The 23,871-nt window shown below is 41.2% G+C and overlaps 2 protein-coding genes across 11 annotated transcripts in view; both read left to right on the plus strand.

The window, feature by feature from the left end:
- The window catches only part of LOC130929753 (polyamine-transporting ATPase 13A3-like), a 55,058-nt gene extending 47,709 nt beyond the window's left edge, over window positions 1-7,349 (plus strand). For 7 of the 10 annotated variants that reach the window (XM_057857211.1, XM_057857210.1, XM_057857215.1 and 4 more), the window contains 4 exons: window positions 1,262-1,350; window positions 1,446-1,526; window positions 1,659-1,736; window positions 4,314-7,004. In XM_057857211.1, the coding sequence (XP_057713194.1) occupies window positions 1,262-1,350; window positions 1,446-1,526; window positions 1,659-1,736; window positions 4,314-4,484 (419 nt within the window). In that variant the 3' untranslated portion in view covers window positions 4,485-7,004. Of the gene's footprint in view, window positions 1-1,261; window positions 1,351-1,445; window positions 1,527-1,658; window positions 1,737-4,313; window positions 7,005-7,050; window positions 7,109-7,208 lie in introns of those variants that run through there. The other 3 variants (XM_057857216.1, XR_009066952.1, XR_009066951.1) reach the window with 3 other exon arrangements.
- Window positions 7,330-23,871, plus strand: part of LOC130929752 (polyamine-transporting ATPase 13A3-like) — a 29,818-nt gene continuing 13,276 nt past the window's right edge. The window contains exons 1-18 of the mRNA XM_057857208.1: window positions 7,330-7,474; window positions 8,467-8,554; window positions 8,823-8,996; window positions 13,183-13,365; window positions 13,732-13,802; window positions 13,872-13,955; window positions 14,029-14,098; window positions 14,170-14,304; window positions 16,827-16,899; window positions 16,978-17,109; window positions 17,177-17,344; window positions 17,407-17,564; window positions 17,630-17,818; window positions 20,979-21,040; window positions 21,264-21,411; window positions 22,228-22,302; window positions 22,365-22,515; window positions 22,598-22,718. Coding sequence (XP_057713191.1) covers window positions 8,504-8,554; window positions 8,823-8,996; window positions 13,183-13,365; window positions 13,732-13,802; window positions 13,872-13,955; window positions 14,029-14,098; window positions 14,170-14,304; window positions 16,827-16,899; window positions 16,978-17,109; window positions 17,177-17,344; window positions 17,407-17,564; window positions 17,630-17,818; window positions 20,979-21,040; window positions 21,264-21,411; window positions 22,228-22,302; window positions 22,365-22,515; window positions 22,598-22,718 — 2,045 coding nt within the window. The 5' untranslated portion in view covers window positions 7,330-7,474; window positions 8,467-8,503. The remainder of the gene's footprint in view (window positions 7,475-8,466; window positions 8,555-8,822; window positions 8,997-13,182; window positions 13,366-13,731; window positions 13,803-13,871; window positions 13,956-14,028; window positions 14,099-14,169; window positions 14,305-16,826; window positions 16,900-16,977; window positions 17,110-17,176; window positions 17,345-17,406; window positions 17,565-17,629; window positions 17,819-20,978; window positions 21,041-21,263; window positions 21,412-22,227; window positions 22,303-22,364; window positions 22,516-22,597; window positions 22,719-23,871) is intronic.

Consider the following 23,871-nt stretch of genomic DNA (forward strand, 5'->3'; position numbering starts at 1 on the left):
GACCTCTTTGACAGCCAGAAATCTTGCTTGTTTGTAGTTGACCAAATACTTATTTTCCACCATGATTTCCAAATAAATTCTTTAAAAATCAAACAATGTGATTTTCTGTTTGTAATTTTTTCTTCTTCCACATTCTCTCTCTCATGGTTGAGGTTTACCCATGTTGACAATTACAGACCTCTCTAATCTTTTCAAGTAGGAGAACTTGCACAATTGGTGGTTAACTATTTGCCCCACTGTATTTCTGTCGAATTTGTGTGTACGCGTTTGTGTTTGGAACGGGGGGGACTTAGGGGGCTCTAGTCTTCAGCCAATTAAACGTGCCTTTGGGGGGGGGGGGGGGATCGGCACATTCAGCAAGAAAAAGGGGTAAATCTAAACATAATGAGAACAATTCACTTAATAATGGTCGAATCAATTCTATCCATACAACATATGGAAAGGCAAGCCAAATGACCTGTATACCTGAAGTCATTATATAATGCAAATAAGGTTGCTTAAAAATTGGTGGGGACAATTTGAGCATCCTAAACAGTTGGTAGTGTTTTGTCCCTACTGCCCCTATGCAAACCTACACCCTTGCCTCTAATATATATAGATATATTTTTGAATATGCTGGTGAGGCTCTGAATCTCCTGCCTCTGCTCTTGTTGTTTTGATTAAAAAAACATCACACAAGGTTCATGGATACGTTATTCAAGAAAAGTTTAGGGCAAGTGACTATTTTTGGTAATTAATAAATGATATTGTAAGCATCTACGCCAACTTGGTGATGAAAATGCGCACATAGCTGGAAAATAATACATTATTTACACTTAAATGTACCCACCTAGACGTTGCCCGAGAGTTGATGATGATGCTCGCCACGCTGAATACTAACGAGAACGCGAATGCTATGCTATGCTATGCTATGCTATGGCTCCGAGCCACCTCGCCGATCATCATCGCGTTTGCAACGGCGTCACCAGCCCTGCCCGCTCTGCTCTCTCCCAGGAATCTGTGATAAAATCAGACAACTCTGGTTTCATTCAACCAAATTGTAGTAATTCACCAATTCATAGCCTCAATAACGGTGTTACGAAGGTAGTAAAAGTAATTACTAACGCCGTTATTAACAACACTGCTCCTGATAGCGCTAAAGTCATTTTAGTGCCGTATCAATACTAGTATTGTAGTAAATCCATTTACCGACTCATGAAGTCCAATTGGATCATTTGTCCTGCGTGTTTTACTAAGCCTGTGATGTGTTTTTGCATTTCAGGGTCATTTGTGTTGACCTGCGTTGCAATCTGCTTTTTTCTCCTCTTCATCATGCTTTATCCCATCCCTGCTATAGAAGAGGTGTTTGAGGTGAAACGGCTTTTCATTATTGACTGACACGACCCGTTTAAACGTGATTGTTCACTGCTAGCCTAAGGAATTGTCCGTTATCTTCTTTCCCTCAGATTGCCAGCGTTCCCTACGACTGGCGCGTGACGCTCCTCATCATTATTTTGGCGCACGCTGTCCTGTCTTTCCTATTGGAGGTACGCTCACACTCGCGTCAAGAATTTCATTTGATAACACAACATCACAATCTGCTGTTCTTTGCATTTCTAACCCACTGAATGGAAAAAGCGTGATTGCGCTGGCCTCTGATCTCTTCTAATTATTCCTAGAATTTGATCCTTGACACACTGTGGAAGGTTTTTCCCAGCAATCCGACCGGCCGACAACACCTGACTAACAAAACTCAGGTTGGCAGCATGTCGCTCACCCTTCATCTTCAATTGACACTTGGCTCTCTGATTCGTTGACTAGAGTAAACCGTGTGTGGGGGTACCCTTGCACATTTCAATCTGATTGGACCTTTTATATTAGCAGAAATGTCACAAAAACTGTTTATTGACGCAGAGATATGTTCTTGAGCTTTTTCTTTTCAGCATTTCAGGCTCCTTTGACCCCCCCCCCCCCCCCAAAAAAAAAAAAAAAAAAAAAAAAAACTTGATGAGGAATGACCATTAGTGTTGATTTGTGTGTGAGGGGAAAAAACCCCCCATAAAATTGACAAACTGTTCAATACCGCCAAAGCTACCGGTACTCTTGATGAGGCCATAACGTATAATCTTTTTATACATATTTCATTGACTTCATAACCTATTGACATGACATGGGAAACGGGGCCAATTCATAGAGGGCCTATTTTAAAAAATTTCAAATATTTTCAAAACCAAAGCTGCTAGCGACCTAAAACAAAAGCAGGCATCTATCTTAGCTATATATGAGTCTCCAAGAGCAGCGGCATCCAAAAATTCAAAGTCTTGACCTTATAAAATCCTGATTAATTATTTTCATAATATTAGTATAACACAACTTAAAAAGGCTATAAAAGTCTCTGATTTACACTAGATGCACAAAAATCACCAAATGCAGAGATAATCACCTATAGTTTCAGGATCAATAGCAATATTTAACATATGTAAGTTTTTGAACAGAATAGCAGCTTCATTTTTTTTTTATTCACTGCAGGTTTTAAACTGGCCTGGCTCTGCCAGACTATTCTCCCTGTATTTTTCAAACACTGATAGTATAGTCTGGAAACCATCCCATTAACGGCCTTTTCGAGCAGGTACAAAATCAATCGACAAATCAGATTCGTTTATTTGCGTGACGTGTTCTTCACGAGCAACGTCACTCTTGCGCGTCGAAAGTCGTCTCTTCAGCAGCACAGATGGTGAACGGCAGAGCCGAGAATATGTTCCAATCCACGGTAAAATCAGTTTTAAATGACCAAAAACACATCGACACGAGTCATTGACAACAGTCTGTCTCGCGCTAGCCATGTCGAATAAACTCCGCTCTCTTCGTATGTTTACTTCCGCGCGCAAGTCCATCGTCCTGCGGTCGCCATTTTACTAACGTCACGTCTGCCCGTCGCTGATTGGTCCACTCCGCTGTCTGTTTGCTGTGGCTTGCTCCGCCCTGGAAATTGTTTCCGTGGGAATGGTGGCCAGACTCAATAGCTGGAACAGCGTTGAGTCAGGTGTACCAGGCTAGTTTTAAACAGCTAATAAATCACTCCATTTAACTTCAGAAACTTAATACTTGAGGAAAACATGCAGAATCAATTATAAATAATATGAAAATAGATTGTTAATAAATTCTATATACAATCACAATTTATTATAGAATAGAATAGAATAGAATAGCCCTTTATAATCATTATACACTATATACTGTTAGCGAATGAGGCTAGCGGACGCCTGGCGTAAACAGAGCTTTTCTGGCAAAAATTCTCGTGAATAAATGCTTACATCCCCGAATTCTTCATAGATATGGATGTAAAACAGTCTCGATTCTTGGTTAAAAGCAAAAGAAACCGTGCAGGTAGCATTTATTTTATGTAAATATGGCGAATGTGCGGCTCCTCTTTAAGCCGCCTCCATGTGTAAGCAAAGAAGAAAATTCTTGTGAATAAATGCTTCAATCACTGAATTCTTTATAGATATGGACGTAAAACTGTCTCGATTCTTTGTTGTAAGAGTTAAGACCGGGCAGTGACGCATCTATTTTACGTATTTGTCGAAGAGTGACGCCAATGCTGTAGCGGTTTCCATTCTCCGATTGATTTTTTTCACAACATTTCAAGATGCACGCATGGTACGAAAAATATAATATTTACCTTGAATCCTCGAACAAAGCATTCCTGAGACAGGCATTCCTGTTTGTATGCGGTAAAGCTTTCGTAGTTCTTCCAAAATCCAAGCTTAAACCCGGCTTTGACATGGCTGCGTACCGCCTTCGACTGACTATTGCTAAACGAAGATTCAAGCTCGGCCCCCCTATGGTAAGGCGTCGCGCAAAGAATAACGAAGTGTCACGTCAACAGTAATGAAGTCTATGCATATTTTTCAATATGAAATCATTTTCTCCACGGTGCTAGGGTTCATTTAAATGCATTTTTGATAGTTGAAAACGATAAATGTCGGCACAGTGTCACAACACTTTAATTTGACCCGATCTTAGGTTTGTTCCAGAATGAAATAAATTCACCCCCTCCCTCAAAATTCTTGACACAACACTCCACAGTAAATGGACCAATTCCCGGACCACCGGGAGTCTTCCTAGAAAACTGTGACTTCAGAGCGAAAAGTGAATTAAAAAGTGAAATGATGATGTCATTATTTGGGGATGAAAAAGTCTAGTCAAAATTGCCAATTGAGCTTGTGTGCAGGTGTACCTCACAATGCTTGAAATATTCTTCCGAATGTTGTCATTTGAAATAGATACAGAATACCTCTTTTTGTGTCTACCTTGACGTCGATGGCGTTTAGATGGCGAGCGAGCGCTTCTTCTCCAAGATGGTGTGGAGTAAAAAAGGGTTCCCCGTCACCAAATACAAATATCTGAGTCTGAAACTGCAGGAGGAGCTAGACTGGCCTCCAGCGCCCTCCTCGGTCACCTACGCCGGCAATCCCGACTACCTCGTATCTGAACGGCTGTGAGCCAGCCAGCCAGCCAGCCAGCGAATGAACGCTGCAATTCATTTCTTTGTTTTTGTAGAAGGAGGGTGGGTGACAAAAACAAGTTACTGACAATTACAACAAGTTTGTGTCATACACAAGGAACACTCTGAGCCGCACTTTGAAGCACCGCTGGCTTAACAAACCACTTTACCGACTGAGCCGCAGCAAGACCGCCATGTTGCTCTTGCCTCGCTGACAGACTCATTTTAGGGTGCGCGCTGTTTTTTTGTTGTTGTTTTTTTTTGCGTGTGTTTTTTTTTTTTTTTAACATGGTATTTTAGGTCAAATTTCGGGAATGGGTGGGAATGTGAATTTCTGGTGGATGTTGAATTTGAAACAGTAGCTTATGTTTGCATGCAGCTAAGAAACCTCTAATGATCTTCTTTTTGGCAGTAACCCGGTTTTGCCAGGCCATCCGTGTAAATGCATTCAAAAACGGACACGGTTCACATTCCAGCTTTAAAATTTTGCAAGGAATCTCGCTCTTAGGAAGAAGCTGTTGATGGGCCATTTACACGATAACCAGAGGAAAACCTACCCAGATGTCCATGTTGTTTAGAGGAAGGCTGCACTTTGGGCGAATGAAATCTCCTTCCAGAGTTGAAGTTTTGACAAACCTGTCGTTGCCATCGGAACATTCGGGAATTTGTGGCATCCGTCTCCAACGTTGCCGTCCAGTTCGTAAAGACGGCGGGTGCGATCGGGCCAGACGCCGTCTCTCTCCGAACTGGAAATAGAAGTAGCCCAAATGACAGACTGGACACGCTAACTACAAGTTACCTTGCGCTTTTGTGTGTCTGTGAATACCCCACACAACAAGGTAACAAGTTTGAATATTAGCTGCATGTAAACATTTTGATGTGTGTGGGTGTGGGGGTTCATAAAATGGCTGGAATAGGGGATTTGGAGTCACGTGTTCTGACTACATTGACAAGTGAAACCACATAATTCTTTCAGTGTCATTGACGACAATAAGACGTCCAATCGTGCCTATGGCTTCTTGTGCTGTTAAATGAAATGACTTTATCAATAGTTGATGTCCAAGCCAAGTGAAGTGGGAGGGCTGAGAGCGCCCCTCACTTGAAATTAATTGGACGTCTATCAACATACATGCCGGACAATGAGCAACTCTGCCTGCTGCATGGCCAAGATGCAACCGACGAATTTATCCTATGTACCCACCCAATCCATTTGAAGTGGGAGGCACCGTGGATTGGACATCTAGCGCCGTCCATAGATTTCATAATTGTATTGACGGGTCACTTCGGCCACCCACCCAGGCATTCCGCAATCCGCTTCAGCTATTCGCAGTCGGTCGCGGTGACACATGCAGTATTGAACGCCAGATTTAGGATAAAAGCACAAAGCATACAAACAGGAAGGATTGTCTCAGGAGTGATTTGTTGGAGGATTTACGGTAATTATTATATTTTTCGTACCATGCATGCATTTTGAAACATTGTGAAAAAAAATCAATAGGAGAATGGGAACCGCTACGGTATTGGCATCATAGTTTGCAATAGTTACGTAAAATAAATGCTTACTGCACTTATTATTATTTTTTGCTTTTACCCAAAAATCGAGGCTGTTTAACATCCATATCTATCAAAAATTTGGGGATTTAAGCATTTATTCACAAGAATTTTCACCAGAAAAGCTCTGTTTACGTCAGGCGGCCACAAGCTACAATGACTAACGGACTAGGATTGTCTGTTAGCATTTATTTTACGTAAATATGCGACTAACTGCATGTTTTTTTTTGTTTTTTGCTTTAACCCTTTAATGCCAGCAATATGAAGCAATCATCAGAGAATCCCAAAATTTGAAAAAAAAGGTCCTAATGAAACCTTTTTTTCAAATTTGTAAAAGTCAAAATGAATATGTGTAATAAGCACTCGGATATCTATAACCCTTGCTAAATCCTGTTTGTTTTGTTTTTTATGGAACCTGCAGATGCATGTGTTGACTTGCATTCATCATTTTCTTTTCAAAAAGAAATGTCAAAATTCGGAATTAGTCTCAAAATCATGACATTTTAGGTGTATCAAATGTGATACATTTGGCAATATTGGGTTAAACCAAGAATCGAGATTGTTTTACATCCATATCTATGAAGAATTTGGGAATTTAAGCATTTATTCACAAGAATTTACAACAAAAACTCTTTGTCTGCGATTCCACCCGGTCAGCTTTGACGGCCTCGCCAACAATGCAGCCCCTCTATTTATCGGCCCCGTGTCCCGTCAATACATTATGAAGTCTATGAGCCGTCAATGGCAAACAATGAGGTAAATAGTTCCAAACTTTCGAACAATCAAGGGTTAACGGTGTGTACCTCCACCATCAGACAAAGTGTTACCAACACTCCACTAAAGTTGAATTAAAAACAACTGACATTTCTGTTCATGTTCAATGTTTTAGTGTATTTTTTGGATTAGATCTATGTTGACGTTTTATTACTGTGATGTTTTAGTGTATACTCTTCCCAATAAAGTCAAATACCCTCACCAATTGTATTACATTGTCTTTCATTTGTGTGCCGTAGATCGCCCCTCCCAGTCCAAATGGATTGAACGCCTTCTTCCAATCTAGAGTGTGCAAAGGCAAATCAATTCCTAAATGACATTTATGAATGGCTGCTGCATGTGCGTCGAGTAGAAATAGCAAAATGAATGCAAATAATGTTTTTTTTTTTTCAAGCAGACTTTATGGCTCCACCCAGCTGAAAACTCATTTATTGACTTAGCTGATGAAGTGACTCACCTCAGGTGCATAGCGGGCGGATGCACGCACGCACGCACGCACTAATAAGACGCCGCCCGCCCGTCGTCGCTGCACCCAGCCAGCGTCGCTCGAGGCCTGCCCTGCCTCCACATCAAAAGCAGCAGGCACGGGACAAGCCTCGTAAATGACTTTTAGCGGACGCCTCCGACATCACGCCAAACAGATCGATTGACACGCGCCGTCGGGTGAGTTTAGTTGCCGCACCACTCGACAAAATGTTTTCTTGAATCTTCAAAATGGCAACCAAATCACAGGTGTTATAATTAGAGCTCGGATTAAAAAAAAAAAAAAATCTAAAAAATGGACTGCACCACCACCAACAACAACAAAAGTTGTTGCGTATGCATACTCATTTGTTAAAGATCAATTACCGACTTCTGAATATGTGAAAAATATCGACATTGATCAAACGTGATTGAAAATTTGGGATTACGTTGAAATGGCTTTTCTTAAAAAAAGATAAAAGAAAAAAAAAACAAACATTTACACTCAAATACAGTAATATATATTTTTTTGTTTGGTCTTCCAGATGTACTTTCCAAAAATATGGCACTCATGCAGGGGTAACCATCAAATGAAGTTCAAGCAGTTGACACTAGATCAATTAGATCTTTTAAAAAGAAAATTTACAGTAAGATATTTTACTAATAGAAGCACTTACAATTTGACAATATTGGGAGGTGGGGTTGTATTACCATTATAGATTTCTAGATAAAAATCGATGAGTGATGTGTTTATTATTTTAACCTTTGCAGGCCCAAACTACTAAATCATTTACAGCAAGTTCAAATTCTAATAATAATAATAACACATTTTATTTGAAACGCACTTTACATTTGAAAAACAAATCTCAAAGTGCACATTTCCATGTAAAAAGAATAAAAGCAAAAACAAAGACAGATGAAATCAGATAGAAATAAATTCTGTTGTGAATGTGAATTCTATTATATTAGTTGTATACATAAAAAATGGTAATCATTGTTTTGCCATTTAAAACAACCGCAGATTTTAGGTATAGGAGCTGATGTACTTTTCAAGTTCTTTCCAAAATGTCACACCATCAAATGCATGAGACCTATATTCAGATAGTTTTACATTATATGAAAATTCACGCATGCAATGGTGTATTTTCTTATAACAAACTATATTTTGTGTTGTGCTTGAATGTAATATCCAGTGAATTTTTCGAGTCTAGTAGAGCAACTTTTGTCAGCATGAAGAGGCGAGAAAAGAAGATGCTCAATCGAGGCCTGGAGGACGAGATGGTAATGATCTCCTTTCCATATCCGGTCGCTTCAAGTTAAATTTCCATGCCGTTGCTAAACCATCAAGCGCTTTGCTAATAGTCAAAGAAGAGCAAATACAAGTTGTTGATTATCAAATGAGCTCCGTTTTTCTTTCTATTTGGATTCTGTTTGTGTGCGCCTAGTTTTATGAGGTCTTGCGGAGATGAAAGTTAAAAGCAAAATGCCCTTTTTTTTTTTTTTTAATGCCCCTAGTGCTCTTTTCCTAACTCTTATATGCTTCACGTAGGAAGTGTGGGGGTATCGTTGGTGTGTGTGGAAACTGATCTTGGTGGGCATCGGTGCCCTTTGCACCGGCGGTCTCTTACTGCTCGTCCTCTACTGGCTGACAAGTTGGGGGGTTAAAGCCACCTGCGCCAGAAGCTCGCTGCGGAAAGCTCAAGTAGTGCTGCTGAGAACCACGGTAATAATAAAACATTTCATTTCAAAACACTGCACTAGAAATCTAAAGTTGGCACAGCTTAAGAGCACAATGAAAGTGACAAGGCAAGATTGAGTATCAAATTGGACAAGGTCATTTGGAAAAAAGTACTTTGTCTCCTAAAAGAGGAGAAGATTTGGACGCCTGGAATCAATCCTCCGTTTTGGATACTGTTGAATTTTCTTTTTCTATGGTCTGGGAATTTCCAAAAACAAAAGTAACCTCATTAAGAGGCAGATTAGACTGATTAATATTAACATGAAATGTCACGCAATCATCTTATTATTATGCATATTGTATAATTATTTAAAATCCATAAAGTACATCAACATGAAAATGTGTAGACTCTGGTTATGGCCCCCAATTAATAATTTCCCCCCCTTTTTCTTCATAGTATGCATGTCGTCGACAAAAATAGACATCCAATTCCGTTAAACCGGAAAGACTGGCTGAAGAAAATGTTCTTTTTGGAACTATGTTTTTGCTTGACTCTACAAATAGTCATAGATTCTCATGTGCCTGACTGAATCACATTTGAATAGTTCCTGTTTACATTTCAACTCTGCCCCGATTGGCCCTTGGCGAGTGGGTGTGTAGCAAACTCCGCCTCTGGAGTGGAGCTGGCTGTTAGCGAATTCACTCCACTCGTTTCAACCGGAGCACTCTGTTAACGATTCCTATACCGGGCTGCGTGGTATCGGCCGTTACTGTACCGAAACCATCTATTAGGTCAAAAAATGTTTTGTTTTTTTTCTAAAAGGGCAGATGAAGACTTGTATGTTCATTTTACTCGGTTAATTGTATTCAATGCATCATTTGCTGTGTCAAAACTCGTACTACAAAAAAATGTTATAATTGATCTTGTAGTTACTTCCTTAGCAATGACCTAATTTACAGAAGACCTTGCTAGCGCTCCGATACACTATATAGCACTACGCTATCCTCTCCACATATTGCAAAGATTTTCTGGGTTTATTTGCGAGATTCATCATACCATCTCAAAGAATTGCTCACATGAAGTGGCCCAAAAAAACTTCTGCATGGATTTGGACATCTTTTGGGAGAATCGAGCGGAAGAACTTCTCCCCGGCTTATCGATCGCATCTTTGTTTTCAACATTTCAGCAACGACTGCTTTGAAAGCCTTGGAGAATACGACCTTGGTTTTTCAAAGACATACACTGCTGGCCAAAAGTATTGGCACTCCTGCAATTCTGTCAGATAATGTTCACTTTCTCCCAGAAAATGAATGCAATTAATAAATGCTTTGGTAGTAATATCTTCATTAATTTTGCTAACAAAAAAAGCACAAAAGAGAATGAATAAAAAAAATTGAATCATTGTCATTTTACACAAAACTCCAAAAATGTGCCGGACAAAAGTATTTGAAAAATCTTTGGGGAAAAAAAAAAAAAAAAAAAATCATGTGATGCTTCTTTAATTTGTGTAATTAACAGCACCTGTGGCACTTAACAGATGCTGGCAGTAACTAAATTACACTTGCAGGCAGTTAAAATGGATTATTCGTGTGAATTTGATACATTTATTACTAGATCCATACAACTACACGTCTGTTTTTGCAATTACTGATAATTATATCACAGAATGACTGGGGAAAGAAAGGTTCAGACAGAAATCACGATGCTAGACAGTTTTACCACTCTTCCTTCTGTGAAGTGTCGAGCTGCCAATTGTCGTCATCGCATCGCCACTGTCTGCTGTGCAGCAGGGCCGTTCCTGACCAATTTGGTGCCCCAGGCAACATATTTATTGGTGCCCCCCCCCCCCTATTTTCACCACATATATTTAAACACTCACACTGAAAAAGCTCATCATCTCTTTGTAATTTATTATATAAAAAAAGACAACAAACAAGTGCAGAAATTAAAAGAAAAATGTTGTAATAACTATTCAAAAGCACCAATGAAAACACTTCAGAAACAAATGCATTCAATAAATTACAATTGTTATTACAATATGATTAACACCCACCCACACAAACCTATATAAAGACACACAGAACACTTTAAAATGCAACTTTTTTTTTAATTTTTTATTTCACCTTATAACCTTGTCTTCACTGATGCAAAAGCATGTATTGCACTTTCATATGACAGTTGTTTTGGAAGGTGCACTTCTTTCCTGGACTTGGTGGGCTCGGACTTGGTGCTGATGTGGATAAGTTCGCTGTAAAAGATGGCCCAGGATGTACAGAGGTAGAAAGAAAATATTTCAGATGAGCATCTACAAAGAGAAAAAAGTGGAATGTTCCATTATATTAGTCAAATAGCTGTTGATTGTGAAACCAGCATGACATAACCATAATAGCGCCTACTGTACCTGTCTATTGGATCCAGCCGCTATCTTTGATGGGCGTAGTTAAAAGAAAATTCTTGAAGCACGGCAACCACACAGGACAATCCAATAATAATGAATTAAATAATATATGATAGCAAAAAATTATAATAAATTGAATGTCTTTACATGAATGTGATCCCCATTTTAATGAATGAATGACACATTTAATAACAAATGTTTGCATTTAAATCCGTGGCATTTTTAGTCCCCAATACCACAGAACTTTGAAATGATTAATTTCATATTTAATGGTGTATTTATTTAATTGGCACTTTTAGGCAAGGCAAATTTATTTGAAAAGCACAATTTAACACAAGGTAAAAGTGGTCCAAATTTCTCTCAAATTGGAGGGGGAGTAAATTGAACTGCAACTAATCCACAGCTGGCTGAATACTGAAAACATTTCTAGAACAGCCTGGCTAATGATACAGTATAATTTTGCTTTAGCGCCAAGTCATATAAGCTCGATGTAGATAACCGCTAGCTTGCAGTTGCGCTAAGTCTACGTGCTTATGCTGTTGAAAAAAAAATCATCACAACAAACCTGTTTTTCTTCACGTCTTTGCTGTCTTTTTCTTCTGACCTGAAGGGCTTTTTTCTTTTCATGAAGTTGACTTGTCACCGTAACGTCGCTCAATTGAATAACACCTTCAGGTAGCTCGCTAGTCTGCTGGGTGGTGAGAATAGGGTCCGTGGTGAAATTATCGCATCACAGGAAAAAGTCAAATGGGCAGAAGGCACACTAGAAAAATGATTTCATTATTATTTAAAGACTTATTATAAACAGTTTTGTTGTTTTGTTTTTAATAATTTTTTGAATACTGCTTTCATCAAATATATGAATATTTTTCTTGACGCCTTTTTGGACACTGGTGCGCCCTTGGGCGGTTGCTTAAATTGCCATATGGGCGGCACGGGTCTGCTGTGCAGAGTAAATCGTCATCTGACGCCTCAGGTTCAAAGATGTAAGGGTTAATTGTAGACGAACTTTCCTGGGAGCCTTTGTCATCGCTGACAACACAAAAAACGGGTACTTTCACAGGAAATGTCACAATTGCTGGTGCTGCTTTGGGACCCCCAGTCCACTAAGTCTTCTGTTGCCTTCTGTAAACGATGTCACTCTTCCGGGTTTGAGAAGGCAGTTTTGATGGCGTGCTGAAAAAAAGGGGGGGGGGGGGGGGGGGTGACAGTCATTTCAACAACCTCAAAGTTTAAATTGGTCAAATTACATCAAAATCTGACAAACTCTTCATCTGCCCTTTAATACTGAATCACTGCATACTTGAATGTAAAGTCATTGCTGTCGTGCAGGACTCAGCCATGCGTTTTAGTATGCTTAAATTATTGTCTGAGCTAGAAATGAACTTTCGCTACTGAAGAATTAGCTGTATACTAGTGATCAGCTCAATGAAATTCCCAGCATTATTATTATTATTTTTACGGCAACCTGTATGGCTGGCAGCCATCCTGGGTAGGGTGCCCATTCAGCGGTTGGAAACTAGATCTTGAAGTGTACGTATCGTGCATCATTGGCAAGTTCATTTTTAGTTCTCCGTGATACTGAGACTTCATTTTAGTGCAACACTAGCAAAGGTGAGACTGTAGGGAGTCTCTCCCTCCCCCCAAAAAACAAAACAAAAAATGTATGCATTGAAACTCCAATAATAGAATTAAATGTCAAAGTTTAGCGAAGCAGTAAAATGACTGGCTAAAGTCCCATTCTGTTACAGTACTTTTGCTCACTTAAAATGCTGGGGGGGACAATTTTTCAGTCTGGAATAAATTGTAACAATTTTCATTTGCCTTTCCAGGATGATTTTAAGCTATGGTTTCGCGCCAGGGTACGTGTGATGTTGGCGCCTGGGACGACACCCTTTGAGAGCGTGGAACCTAACTCCACCAATTCGTTATTGAACGTAGACGACCGCCAGCGCGTCAAAGGCGATCCATGTAAGGAGCACTGCGGGAACTTCAGAAACGCAGCGTCCGCCAAGGTTTGACGACTCCTCTTTTCAACGCTGTTGACGGCGAACGACGTCCAATCCATTTCAACTGGGAAGATCGCATGTCCTTTGCTGTCAATGGCAGAAAGTGTTATAGTGTTTTTTTGTTTTTTTAAATTTTGGATTAAGTGGAATGGTATGTGATTGGCTATTGGCAAGCGGGTGTGTCGGAAGCGCAACTCGGGGAGGTGGTCTCAGTCCAAATGGAAGGGACATCTATCGCCGAATGTACTCAAGTAGCCTGAGGGACAAAATCCCATTTGCATGCAAGGCAATGGTTTAAATGTATACAAAATGGCTGCTTTCTATATATATTTTGCCATAAGGCAATCATTTCCTACTTTCTTTACTATCCAGGTCCACTACTTTACTCACCACAACATCAAATACTTCTGGCGTGAACGGACACAGAACTTTGAGTCTTACAAGTATGAAACAAAATGAACTCCTTGTGATGGATTGAGTGAACGTAAGCGCACACGTGTGGTACTTTTCAGGGGTTTAGGGGACACCAATGCCAGCTGTGGAGAAATTCAGACTCAGCACAGTTCCGGACTCAGCAAAACGCTCCAGGCCTACAGGTATTTCATTTTTCTGGTCTTCTCATCCGCATTTACTTGGATCGTTTTTTTTTTTTTTTTTTTGAACGGACAGAGCTTTGTTCTTCGGTGACAACGAGATTGACGTCAAGATTCCGCCCTTACCCAAACTTTTTGTCAAAGAGGTAAAAGGAAATCTCAATCATGTTTTTTTTGTGCGTGTCTACGAAGCTAATTGCGTCATTTCTGCATCCAGGTCTTGAATCCCTTTTACATCTTCCAACTCTTCAGTTTTATTCTGTGGAGTCTTGAGGATTACTACCTTTATTCTTTGTCCATGTTTTTATTGACCGTTCTTGTCATCGGCGCCTCTTTGTACAGCATTCGAAGGGTAAGTCCAATTGTCTTCAACATTCAAATGATCTTGGCTTTTCTAGTTTTGCGGTTGGCCAGTGTTCCGGTTCTTTTCAGTCTTGCAGCGATACCATGTTTTCGCACCTGATGTAGCTATGCCACATTTTTTGAGAGAGATTTTTTTTTTTTCTTGTATTACTAAATAACTGCAATTGACTATAAAGTCATTGCAATCATGTCTTGCTTCGTCAGACACGACCAAACTCGTTGGCTGCTACTGACGTTAATAGGCGTCCAGTCCGTTTGAAGTGGAGGGGTTGGCAGAGTGTGAACAAAAAAAAAGATTCGCTGCCACCCTCCCGCTTCAAAATGAATTGGACGTCTACTAGTGAGAAAGTCATTTCAATTTGCAGCAGAAAGATGATTGGATGCCTAGAACTCCTTTTATAACGGCGATGTGCGTAGATGGCAGTCAGAAACTAGATCTCGAAGAGTAGACCACATAATTGGCATGTGCTGGTACGAGATTCTGACTGTATGATAACCTTAAGCAAAAATATCACAGTTTCACGGTATTGCAGTTACAGCTCTAAAATGTGTTACTTTGAGATATCTGGGTTAAAAAAAAAAAAATCCATTGAACAGGATTTTTATCTTGCAAAACATATTAGCAAATTAAGACATTAGTATAAAGATAAAAAATATATGTTCTAAATAAAATAAAAATAAATGCATCCTTTAGGTGCAGCAGGGCCGAGAACATTGTTGTGTGGCAAAATTAATTTTGCCATGTGGTGGTTTTGTTTTTGCCATGTGGCAAATTGGGTTTTGCCATGTGGCAAAATTTGGTAAGTGGCATTTTTTTGGGGTATATGGCATTTTTGTAGGCCATGCCATTGACGGCTTTGGGCGTCCAAATTTTCCATTAATTTAAAAAATTTTTTTTTATTTTAATTAATTTTCCATGTTTGGCTGACCATACACTTGACATTACAGCGCATTGTCAATCAACTGGCACCCATGTAAGGCCATGCCTTTGATGGCTATGCACATCCATGCCATGGATACAAAGAGGAAAAAAAAGCCGCATGGCAAATACCACTTTTGGTTCTCAATGTCTCTTTAGGTGACATAAACTCACAGCCACAGCTTAACATTATTATCATCAGAACAAAAATAATTGAATTATTTTCCATAAAACGCATGTGTGTATAACTCGTATCATGTTTACATTATACACACACTTTTTCACCGCAGCTAGTTGCCAGAGAGAAAAAGACATGTTTTACCACAGCTAGACACACTTAACACGCTGGAGTCAATTCTTTTAGCTGGAAGGAAACGTTCATGATAGTGTTTACTAACCTTTAATTTTGTATAAATACGAAATCATATTGGAGGTATTGCCTCCTCAGCAGCCACCTTCCACAAACATGTTTTACATGTCGGATGACCATCCTCTTCTAAGCCGTGACAGACTGCAACCCTTATAGCCTGGTACACCAGACTCACCGCTGTTCCAGCTGTTGAGTCTGGCCACCATTCAAAATTTCCAAGGCGGAGGAAACCACTGCATACATACAGCGGAGTGGGCCGATCAGCGACGGGAGGACGTGACGTTAGTAAAGCGACGAGGGACTTGCGCGCGGAAGTAAACATTCGAGGAGAGCGGAGTTTATTCAACATGGCTAGCGCGAGACAGACTGTTGTCAGTGTCGATGTGTTTTTGGACATTTAAAACTGATTTTACCGTGGATTGGAACATATTCTTGGCTCTCCTGTTCGCCGTCTGTGTTGTTGTGGAGACTACTTCCGACGCGGAAGTGCGACGTTGCTCGTTAAGAATACGTTACGCAAATAAACTAATCTGATTGGACTTGATTTTGTTCTTGCTCGAGAGGCCGTTAATGGGCTGGGTCCCAGACTATTCTCAGTGTTTGAAAAATACAGGGAGAACAGTCTGGCCGTGCCAGGCAACAATCTTTATGTAGCTGAAGTATCCCCGTACCAGCGGTTTCATTTTCTTCGATTGGGGGGGTTCAGGAGTTTCACCTTCTCCGGCTGTTATGTAGCACATCTTACTCACTGACACTGAGCAACAACCAGTGGGGGAGGGTTGAGCCTTGCGGCTGCAAGCAAGGGATTTCTCATAAAAAAATAGCTATTATCCTAGGGACGGTATGACGGAATTTTTTTGCTTTTTGAAACCGTAACATTTTCATACTACGGTAAACCTTGAAACCGGTTATCGGCACATGCCGACATGTTATTTCTTCTTACTCCACAATAACGATGACCTCATTTTAGTGCTGTATCGGTGCAATACTGGTTCTTTTTCACGATGGACTATTTTAATTTTGATGTCATTCATCTCAAGCACTCGTTCATGATTCGCCATTAACGGCGATAGACGTTGATCTGTTTTATTTTGTCTATGGTAATATGACTAGGTTTGATCCATGCAAAAACACAGGCGGCGAGTTAACGTCAATCTTTTACTGCTTCAATGAAATGTTGCGACTGCACTTTTTGACTTTGTCACTTTGTGTGTCATTCCAGAATTATGTGAAATTACGTAAAATGGTGGTAGTGCACAGCAAGGTACACGTTTCGGTGTGCAGAGGAAATGAAGGCGCGTTGTTTTCACATTTGCACGGCGGCGTGTGAATGACGCCCTTATTAACCTGCGCTTTTCCCAATTTGCTCCCAGACATCGAACAGGTGGTGTCCTCCAAGCTGGTGCCCGGTGACATCCTAACTGTTCCGGCCAACGGGATGTACATGCCTTGCGACGCTGTGCTTATTTGCGGCACCTGCACTGTGGATGAGAGCATGTTGACAGGTTGGCCTTTTGGTGATGTCTGCTGCATCCGTACATGCCGCTCAAGGGCAGAGTTTTTGTCTATCAGGGGAGAGCGTGCCTCTTATGAAAACCAGCGTTCCGAGCACGGGCGAGAAGGCCAAGCACGTCTACAGTACAGAAGACCACAAGCACCACACCCTTTTCTGCGGTTCCCAAGTCATCCAAAGCCGTTTCCGCGGCGACGAGCCGGTCAAGGCGGTGGTGGTCCGAACGGGTGGGTGAGTCGCCGGTTCTCCGCGTCTGAGCTAAAACTCCTGACCCGCCGTGATCCCGCAGGCTTCAGCACAGAAAAGGGCCAGCTGGTGCGTTCCATTCTTTACCCCAAACCCACCGCCTTCAAGCTGCACCGCGACGCCGTGCACTTCATGATGTGTATGGGGGTCGTGGCGGCCATCGGCTTCGTCTTCGCCATCATCAGCGACGTCGCCAACGAGGTATCCCGATCAAACGTCGGCTCGCGAAGCCGACGTCTGACGCCTTCCTGTCCCGTTCCTCGCAGGTTCCAGTCACTTACATCGTCTTTAATTGTTTGAACATCATCACCGTCGTCCTGTGTCCGATATTACCCGTGACCTTGACTGTCGGTCTTTACGAAGCGCAGCAGCGCATGAAGCGAATGGGCATCTTTTGTGTCAGCCCGCTAAGGATTAACATCACGGGTCAGCTCAACCTCATCTGCTTTGACAAGGTCGGTCCCGTTACTTAGCCCATTTCGTCTTTTTTTTTTTTCGTTAACACTCATGTAGAGATGGATGAAAAATTGAGATCATTCGTAAGGGTACACCCTTTAGCAATGTCTTTAACCGCATCAGGGCTGAGCATCTCGCTGACAACTGCTTTGCAGGCAGGTAGTTTTAATGTCTCTGCCACCGTGTGGAGCGTTTTGGATTTAGCAACAAGTTTCTGTTTTCACGAAGGTGACAAAACCACTAGTAGTCCATCGACTTGTTTTGAAGCAACGGGTGTTTCGTTTATAGATGACGTAGTTGCTCGTGTCACATTCAAGAACTACTCGGATTTCTAGCCTTCAGCCACCTCGCTGTCCTCATTGATGTGTTGGAATTAAACACGGGGTTGACGGTCAAAACATGGATGAAATGGAAAGGACACTTGACATATATTGACACTTGACGAGTCTAAAGAATTTCTTTACACATTGTCGTGGGCAGAAAGGTGGCTGATGGCTTGAAATCAGAGCAGTTCTTGAATGCGACGCGAGCAATACTTTGCTCATCTGCACACGTCCGAGAACTTTCTGCCTACTCCTTCCTTCCTACTGCAACTCTGCCTGACGACGTTTAGGGAAAAAAATGCCATATTGGATCATTTCTCGCGGCACACCTGACGATCTGCCGCGGCACACCGGTTGAAAAACTGTTTTACACTATTTAGGCTAGGTTCATACCACAGGTCTTAATGCACTAATCCGATTTTTTTCGTATTTTTCCGACTCGAGTGAGGCATTAACTTGACGGACCGAACGTGACAAGTCTCATAGAAGTGGACCATTTCTAATCCGATCTGAGTCACTTTAGTATGTGGCCTAAATCTGGTCTGGGTAACATTTTTGCTGAATGTGGCAGCAGTCTGAACTGTCAAGTCTCCCAAATGGGAATTCATGCAGAAATTAACATCAGAAAAGGACAAGAGGCACGGAGGACTACAGCGGAGCTGTACATTAGCATAGCCTAGCTTAAACTCTGCTTTTTGGGAAGAGGCGGGCTTGACCGCGGTCATTAAAAAGAAAAAAAAAAAAAATGAGAAGGATAAGCCTGATGATGCTCGATTTTCTTTCTGTGCACTAAATGAGCAATATTTCAGTATTGCTTACATGGCTGAGCCGGGGCAAACTGATGCCCACACGTCATGCACGCACAGTGCGTGTATGCGTTCTATCAGTTCATATAAACTTTCAATATAAGACTAAACTGGGATCATTAATGTGTTATTTGTGTCCTCTTTTTAGAAATCAAAATATGATCACACAGGAATGACGTTCAGCCCACACGTGTAGTTATTTGTTTTGATGCCTCTTTGCATGCAGTATGAACAATAGGTTCATACCGCAGGTTTAATGCAAAAAATCCAATTTTATTGCGTTTTTTCTGACTCAAGTTGGCCATTAACTTGACAGTCTGAATGGGACAGGTTGCATACAAGTGGAACATTTCAAATCCAACCTAGGTCACTTTCGTATGTTGTTAAAATTTGATCTGGGCCACATGTTTTCAGAATGTGGCGGCGGTCTGAACTGTCAAGTCCTCCAAATCTGAAGTCGTGCAGCAATTATGTCAGCAAAGGGCGAGGGAGACTGGGCGCTACGTTAGCGATGGAGCTTTGAATTAGCGTTACCCCCTAGCTTAAAAACGGCTTTTAGGGAAAAAGTGATCTTCACAAGTCATATAAAAATAAAATGGGGGAAGGGGGGGATCTGTGCCCCGAATTAGCAATATTTCAAAATTGCTTACACGGCCAAAAGTCTGGGCAAACTGTCCGTATATGTGTCCGTCATGCACGGAAAGTGCGTAGATGCTATCAATCCATAAGAACTTTGAATATAAGACGAAACCCGAGAATGATGTTGAGCCAGCATTTGTTTTGATGCTCCTGCGCATGCGGGTCACTTTGCACAGCAAATCTCGGACTGCGAATTAGAGCACATTCGTGATACTTGAACGGGCTTAATGTACAAACGCAGTCTGATATAACATAAAAAACGGAATTGTGCATTAAGGCCTAATTCTCTCTCTAAACCAGTACTTCTTAAATAGTGGGGCTTGATGCCGGGGAGTTGGGTGCATTTGACCTCGCAGAACATACATTTTTTGCTCTACTAGAATAACATGTAATTGCACATCCACTCAGTGGGTGGCAGTAGCGCTCATTTTCAGAGCGTGTGCAGTAATTTTGCATTAAATGAGCACACGGCAAAGAGCAGGATATTTGAAGCCAGGATAAAGAAATATGACAAAGCGTACGCAGTGTTTGGCTTCACATTTAATACAGTGTGAGGAGAGGAAAGACCGGTATGTTTAGTTTCCAAAAATGTTGGCAGCGGACACCGTGAAGCCAAATCAATGAAAATGTCACTTAGACATTAGACTACGATTACAGTGCTTGAATCCCCCCCGCGGAAACGTGCCGAATGTTGCCAACAGTCGTTCCGCTTTGTGATTGCTACATCTGTAAACTATCGAGCACTATTACAAGATGGCATACCAAGTTGCTTAGTGCAAAAAAAAAACAAAACAAAAAAAAAAAAACACCATAGCAAAGGAGCTGATACTGCAGCATTAGACATGGTCTCGGTCATGCTGAACGATACTAGTGCTGCAAAAAAGAAAAAAATACTGTCCATTGACACTCGTTTTTGTTTTATTTTTGTTTAGCATAGTGTGCTCCGAGGTAATGGTGCTAATCAATTTGAATTGATTCTTTATTGATTTTATTTTTTGGTATCAAATATTCCAAAAATGTGCCTTGAGTTTTTTTTTTTTTTCTTAGTCAGGCAAATTGATGCACTTTGTCTTTTTGTGTTACATTTTTTAAATAAAGTTATACTGTATTGTAAGTTGATATTTTTTCTCAATGATAACAAGGAAACAATGTTATGTGCTTCTCATAATTTTATAGACCAAATGATACTATTTACAGTGGCGGCAGAAAATTGGGTTGAAACATTGACTTCTTCCTTGGGAGGGCGTGATAGAAAATACTCGAGAAGCACTGCTCTAAAGGGCTTTTTTAGCGAAAACATTGCCCAAAACAAAATGCTCGTATTAAAATAACACTTCACAATTACATTTTTTGTTCCCTGTTTATTCTCTGCGTTATTATTTTTACTTTAGACTGGAACCCTTACGGAGGACAGTTTGGACTTGTGGGCAATTCAGAAAGCTGAAAATGGAATGTAAGAGACCAACTTTACAACTTCTGACTTATGTCCCGTTGAAAAGTTGCATCTGAATCAAAACATGAACTCAATAGCTGCCATTCACGGCGCTAGGCGTCCAGTACATTTGAATTGAGAGGGATGGCGGCGGACCAGTTGCCGCCACCCTCCCGCATCAAATGGATTGGACATGTGCTAGTGATGATGTACCACAATAGATTTCCTTGTTTTCCCCTCTTAGGTTTTCTCCCCCGGACACTAAGGTTGTAACGGAGAGTTTAGCAAACACTTTTTTTGCCTGCATGTCCACTTGCCACTCGCTGACCACCGTTGAGGGTAAACTCTGCGGAGACCCTTTGGATCTCAAGGTGTTCACTGCCACAGGCTCGGTAAGGATCACTTTACACGATCCGTGCGCAGTATAAATGATTCTATTCTCCCAATGGGTTATGGATATGCTCCCACCAAGAATCCATGCATTGTTTTGAAAAGGTGTCACCGTTCCAACAGGTCACTAGCAACATTTCCCGCCGGAATTATGTCTACGTTAACTCATTGGCTGCCATTGCTGGCGCCAGATGTCCAAATACATTTTGACTGAACATACATTTTGCCCATCCCAGTCAAAATGGATTGGACATCAATGGCAGGTAAATTGTTGACCTTAGCTTAAATTTTTAGGGTTTTAAACTCGTTAGCTGCCATCGTTGGCGCTAGATTTCCAATCAGTTTCAAGGCTTAGCGGCCAACTAATGAATGAAAAAAAAACGTTCATTTGCAGCCAAGCACCCACTTCAAATGGATTGGACGCTTACCCGTGATACTCATTTCCATTCCACCCCAAATGGCCCCGGGGTGGCTGTGTTGGTAGGAGCGAGGTTCCTGTCTATGTCAATGCATTGACTTTCAAATGAGCTCATAACTTGAGAACTCAAAATGGATTGGACGTCTAACGCGCCGTCGGTGGAATGAGACGGCCGCCCCTCCCAGTTTGAATGAAATGGACATCGGTTGTTGTCAATGACTGGTATTAACATTGTCACGCTTACAAGAGTGTGGCAATATTAAAAGCGTTGCTATAATTTTCTGTTCATCAGTTGTATCGTAAATTCTCGGGAGATCACAATCATCGCGAATACTTGGATTATGAAGCGAGGTGTCCTGATTTGTAAGAGTTAAAAATATCTTTGCTTTGTTTTGTTCAGATTTTGGAGGAGCCCACAGAGAAACAGAATGAAATTTACATGAACATTTCCAGTCTCGTGAGACATCCGGAGCAGGTAATGTCAGATGTCCCGTTTTACAGGGTAAAAGTTTTCTTTTCACTCGACTTTGCGTGCAGTCGAGCGAACTGGGCACGGTGCGGCAGTTCCCCTTCTCGTCGGCGCTGCAGAGAATGAGCGTGGTGGTCCAGCAGCTGGGACAAAAGCACTTGGACGTCTACATGAAAGGAGCGCCGGAGACGGTGGCCAACCTCTGCAAAGCGCACACGGGTCGGATACCGCCGCTTCGAGTACTTTCGAAGACTTCTTCCGGCTAAAAGCCATCCACTCTGCTTGCGTTTGGTCTCGGCAGTCCCCCAGAATTTCACCCAGACTCTGGAAAGTTACACCCAGAAGGGCTTCAGGGTTATCGCCCTGGCGCATCGTCAACTGGAGTCTGAACTGTCTTGGCCTCAAGTCCGGAGTCTCAGCCGGTGCGCATTCATTTCGTTCATTCGCCGCTTACCGATGGACTACCGGTGACAAACACATTTCGATTCACGACCGACGTCGTCAATGGCACCGTAAGAGTCGATGTTCCCAAACTCGTATTGTACAGTTTATTTAAACGGCCAGAAGGCAAGGCAAGGCAAATTTATTTATATAGCACAATTTGACCCAAGGCAATTCAAAGTGCTTTACATCACATGAAGATCATAAAAATCACATTTAAATCAATACAACGTAAAAACCAGGACAATCTAAATAGGAAATTATACATAAAAATCTCATTTAAAAAAATAATAAATATAAAACAAAAACTACTAAATAATAATTGAAATCCGCAATGAAGATAAGCACAAGAGGAATAGAAAGCAAGTCGATTGAGATATTTAGACAGTTATGGATATGCAGTGCTAAACAAGCGTTTTTAGCCCTGATTTAAAGCAGCTAACGGTTTGAGCATACTTCAGACCTTCAGGTAACTTGTTCCAGAGGTGAGGAGCATAATAACTAAATGCTGCCTCACCCTGCTTGGTTCTTGTTCTTGAAACATGCAGGAGACCGGTTCCAGATGACCTTAGGGGTCTAGATGTCTCATAGGAATCTAACAAATCAAGCATGTATTTTGGTCCAAGGCCATTAAGTGTTTTGTGGACGAGCAGTTGTATTTTATAATCTATCCTTTGACTCACTGGAAGGCAGTGTAGCGATTTCAAAACTGGTGTTCAGCTTCTTGTATTTGTGAGGACTCTGGCTGCAGCATTCTGTACTAGCTGCAGCTTCCTGACTGATTTTTTTTTTTTCTATCAAGACCCGCAAATATACCGTTGCAATAGTCCAATCTGCTGAAAATGAATGCATGCATAAGTTTTTCCATGTCTCGTTGAGTCAGAAGCCCCTTAATTCTGGTTATATTTTTTAGGTGGTAATAAGCAGATTTAGTGACGGACTTTAGATGGCTATCAAATTTTAGGTCTGAGTCAACAATTACGCCAAGGTTTCTGACTTGATTTGTAAGTGACATTGTGCTAAGGTGCCTGCTTATCTTTGACAGTTCCTTTTATGGCCCAAAAATGATCACTTCTGTCTTCTCCACATTTAACTGGAGAAAATTCTGGCACATCCATTCATTGATTTGATGAA

The sequence above is a fragment of the Corythoichthys intestinalis genome, chromosome 14 (assembly GCF_030265065.1).
Source record: "Corythoichthys intestinalis isolate RoL2023-P3 chromosome 14, ASM3026506v1, whole genome shotgun sequence".
In the NCBI taxonomy this organism is placed as follows: domain Eukaryota; kingdom Metazoa; phylum Chordata; class Actinopteri; order Syngnathiformes; family Syngnathidae; genus Corythoichthys; species Corythoichthys intestinalis.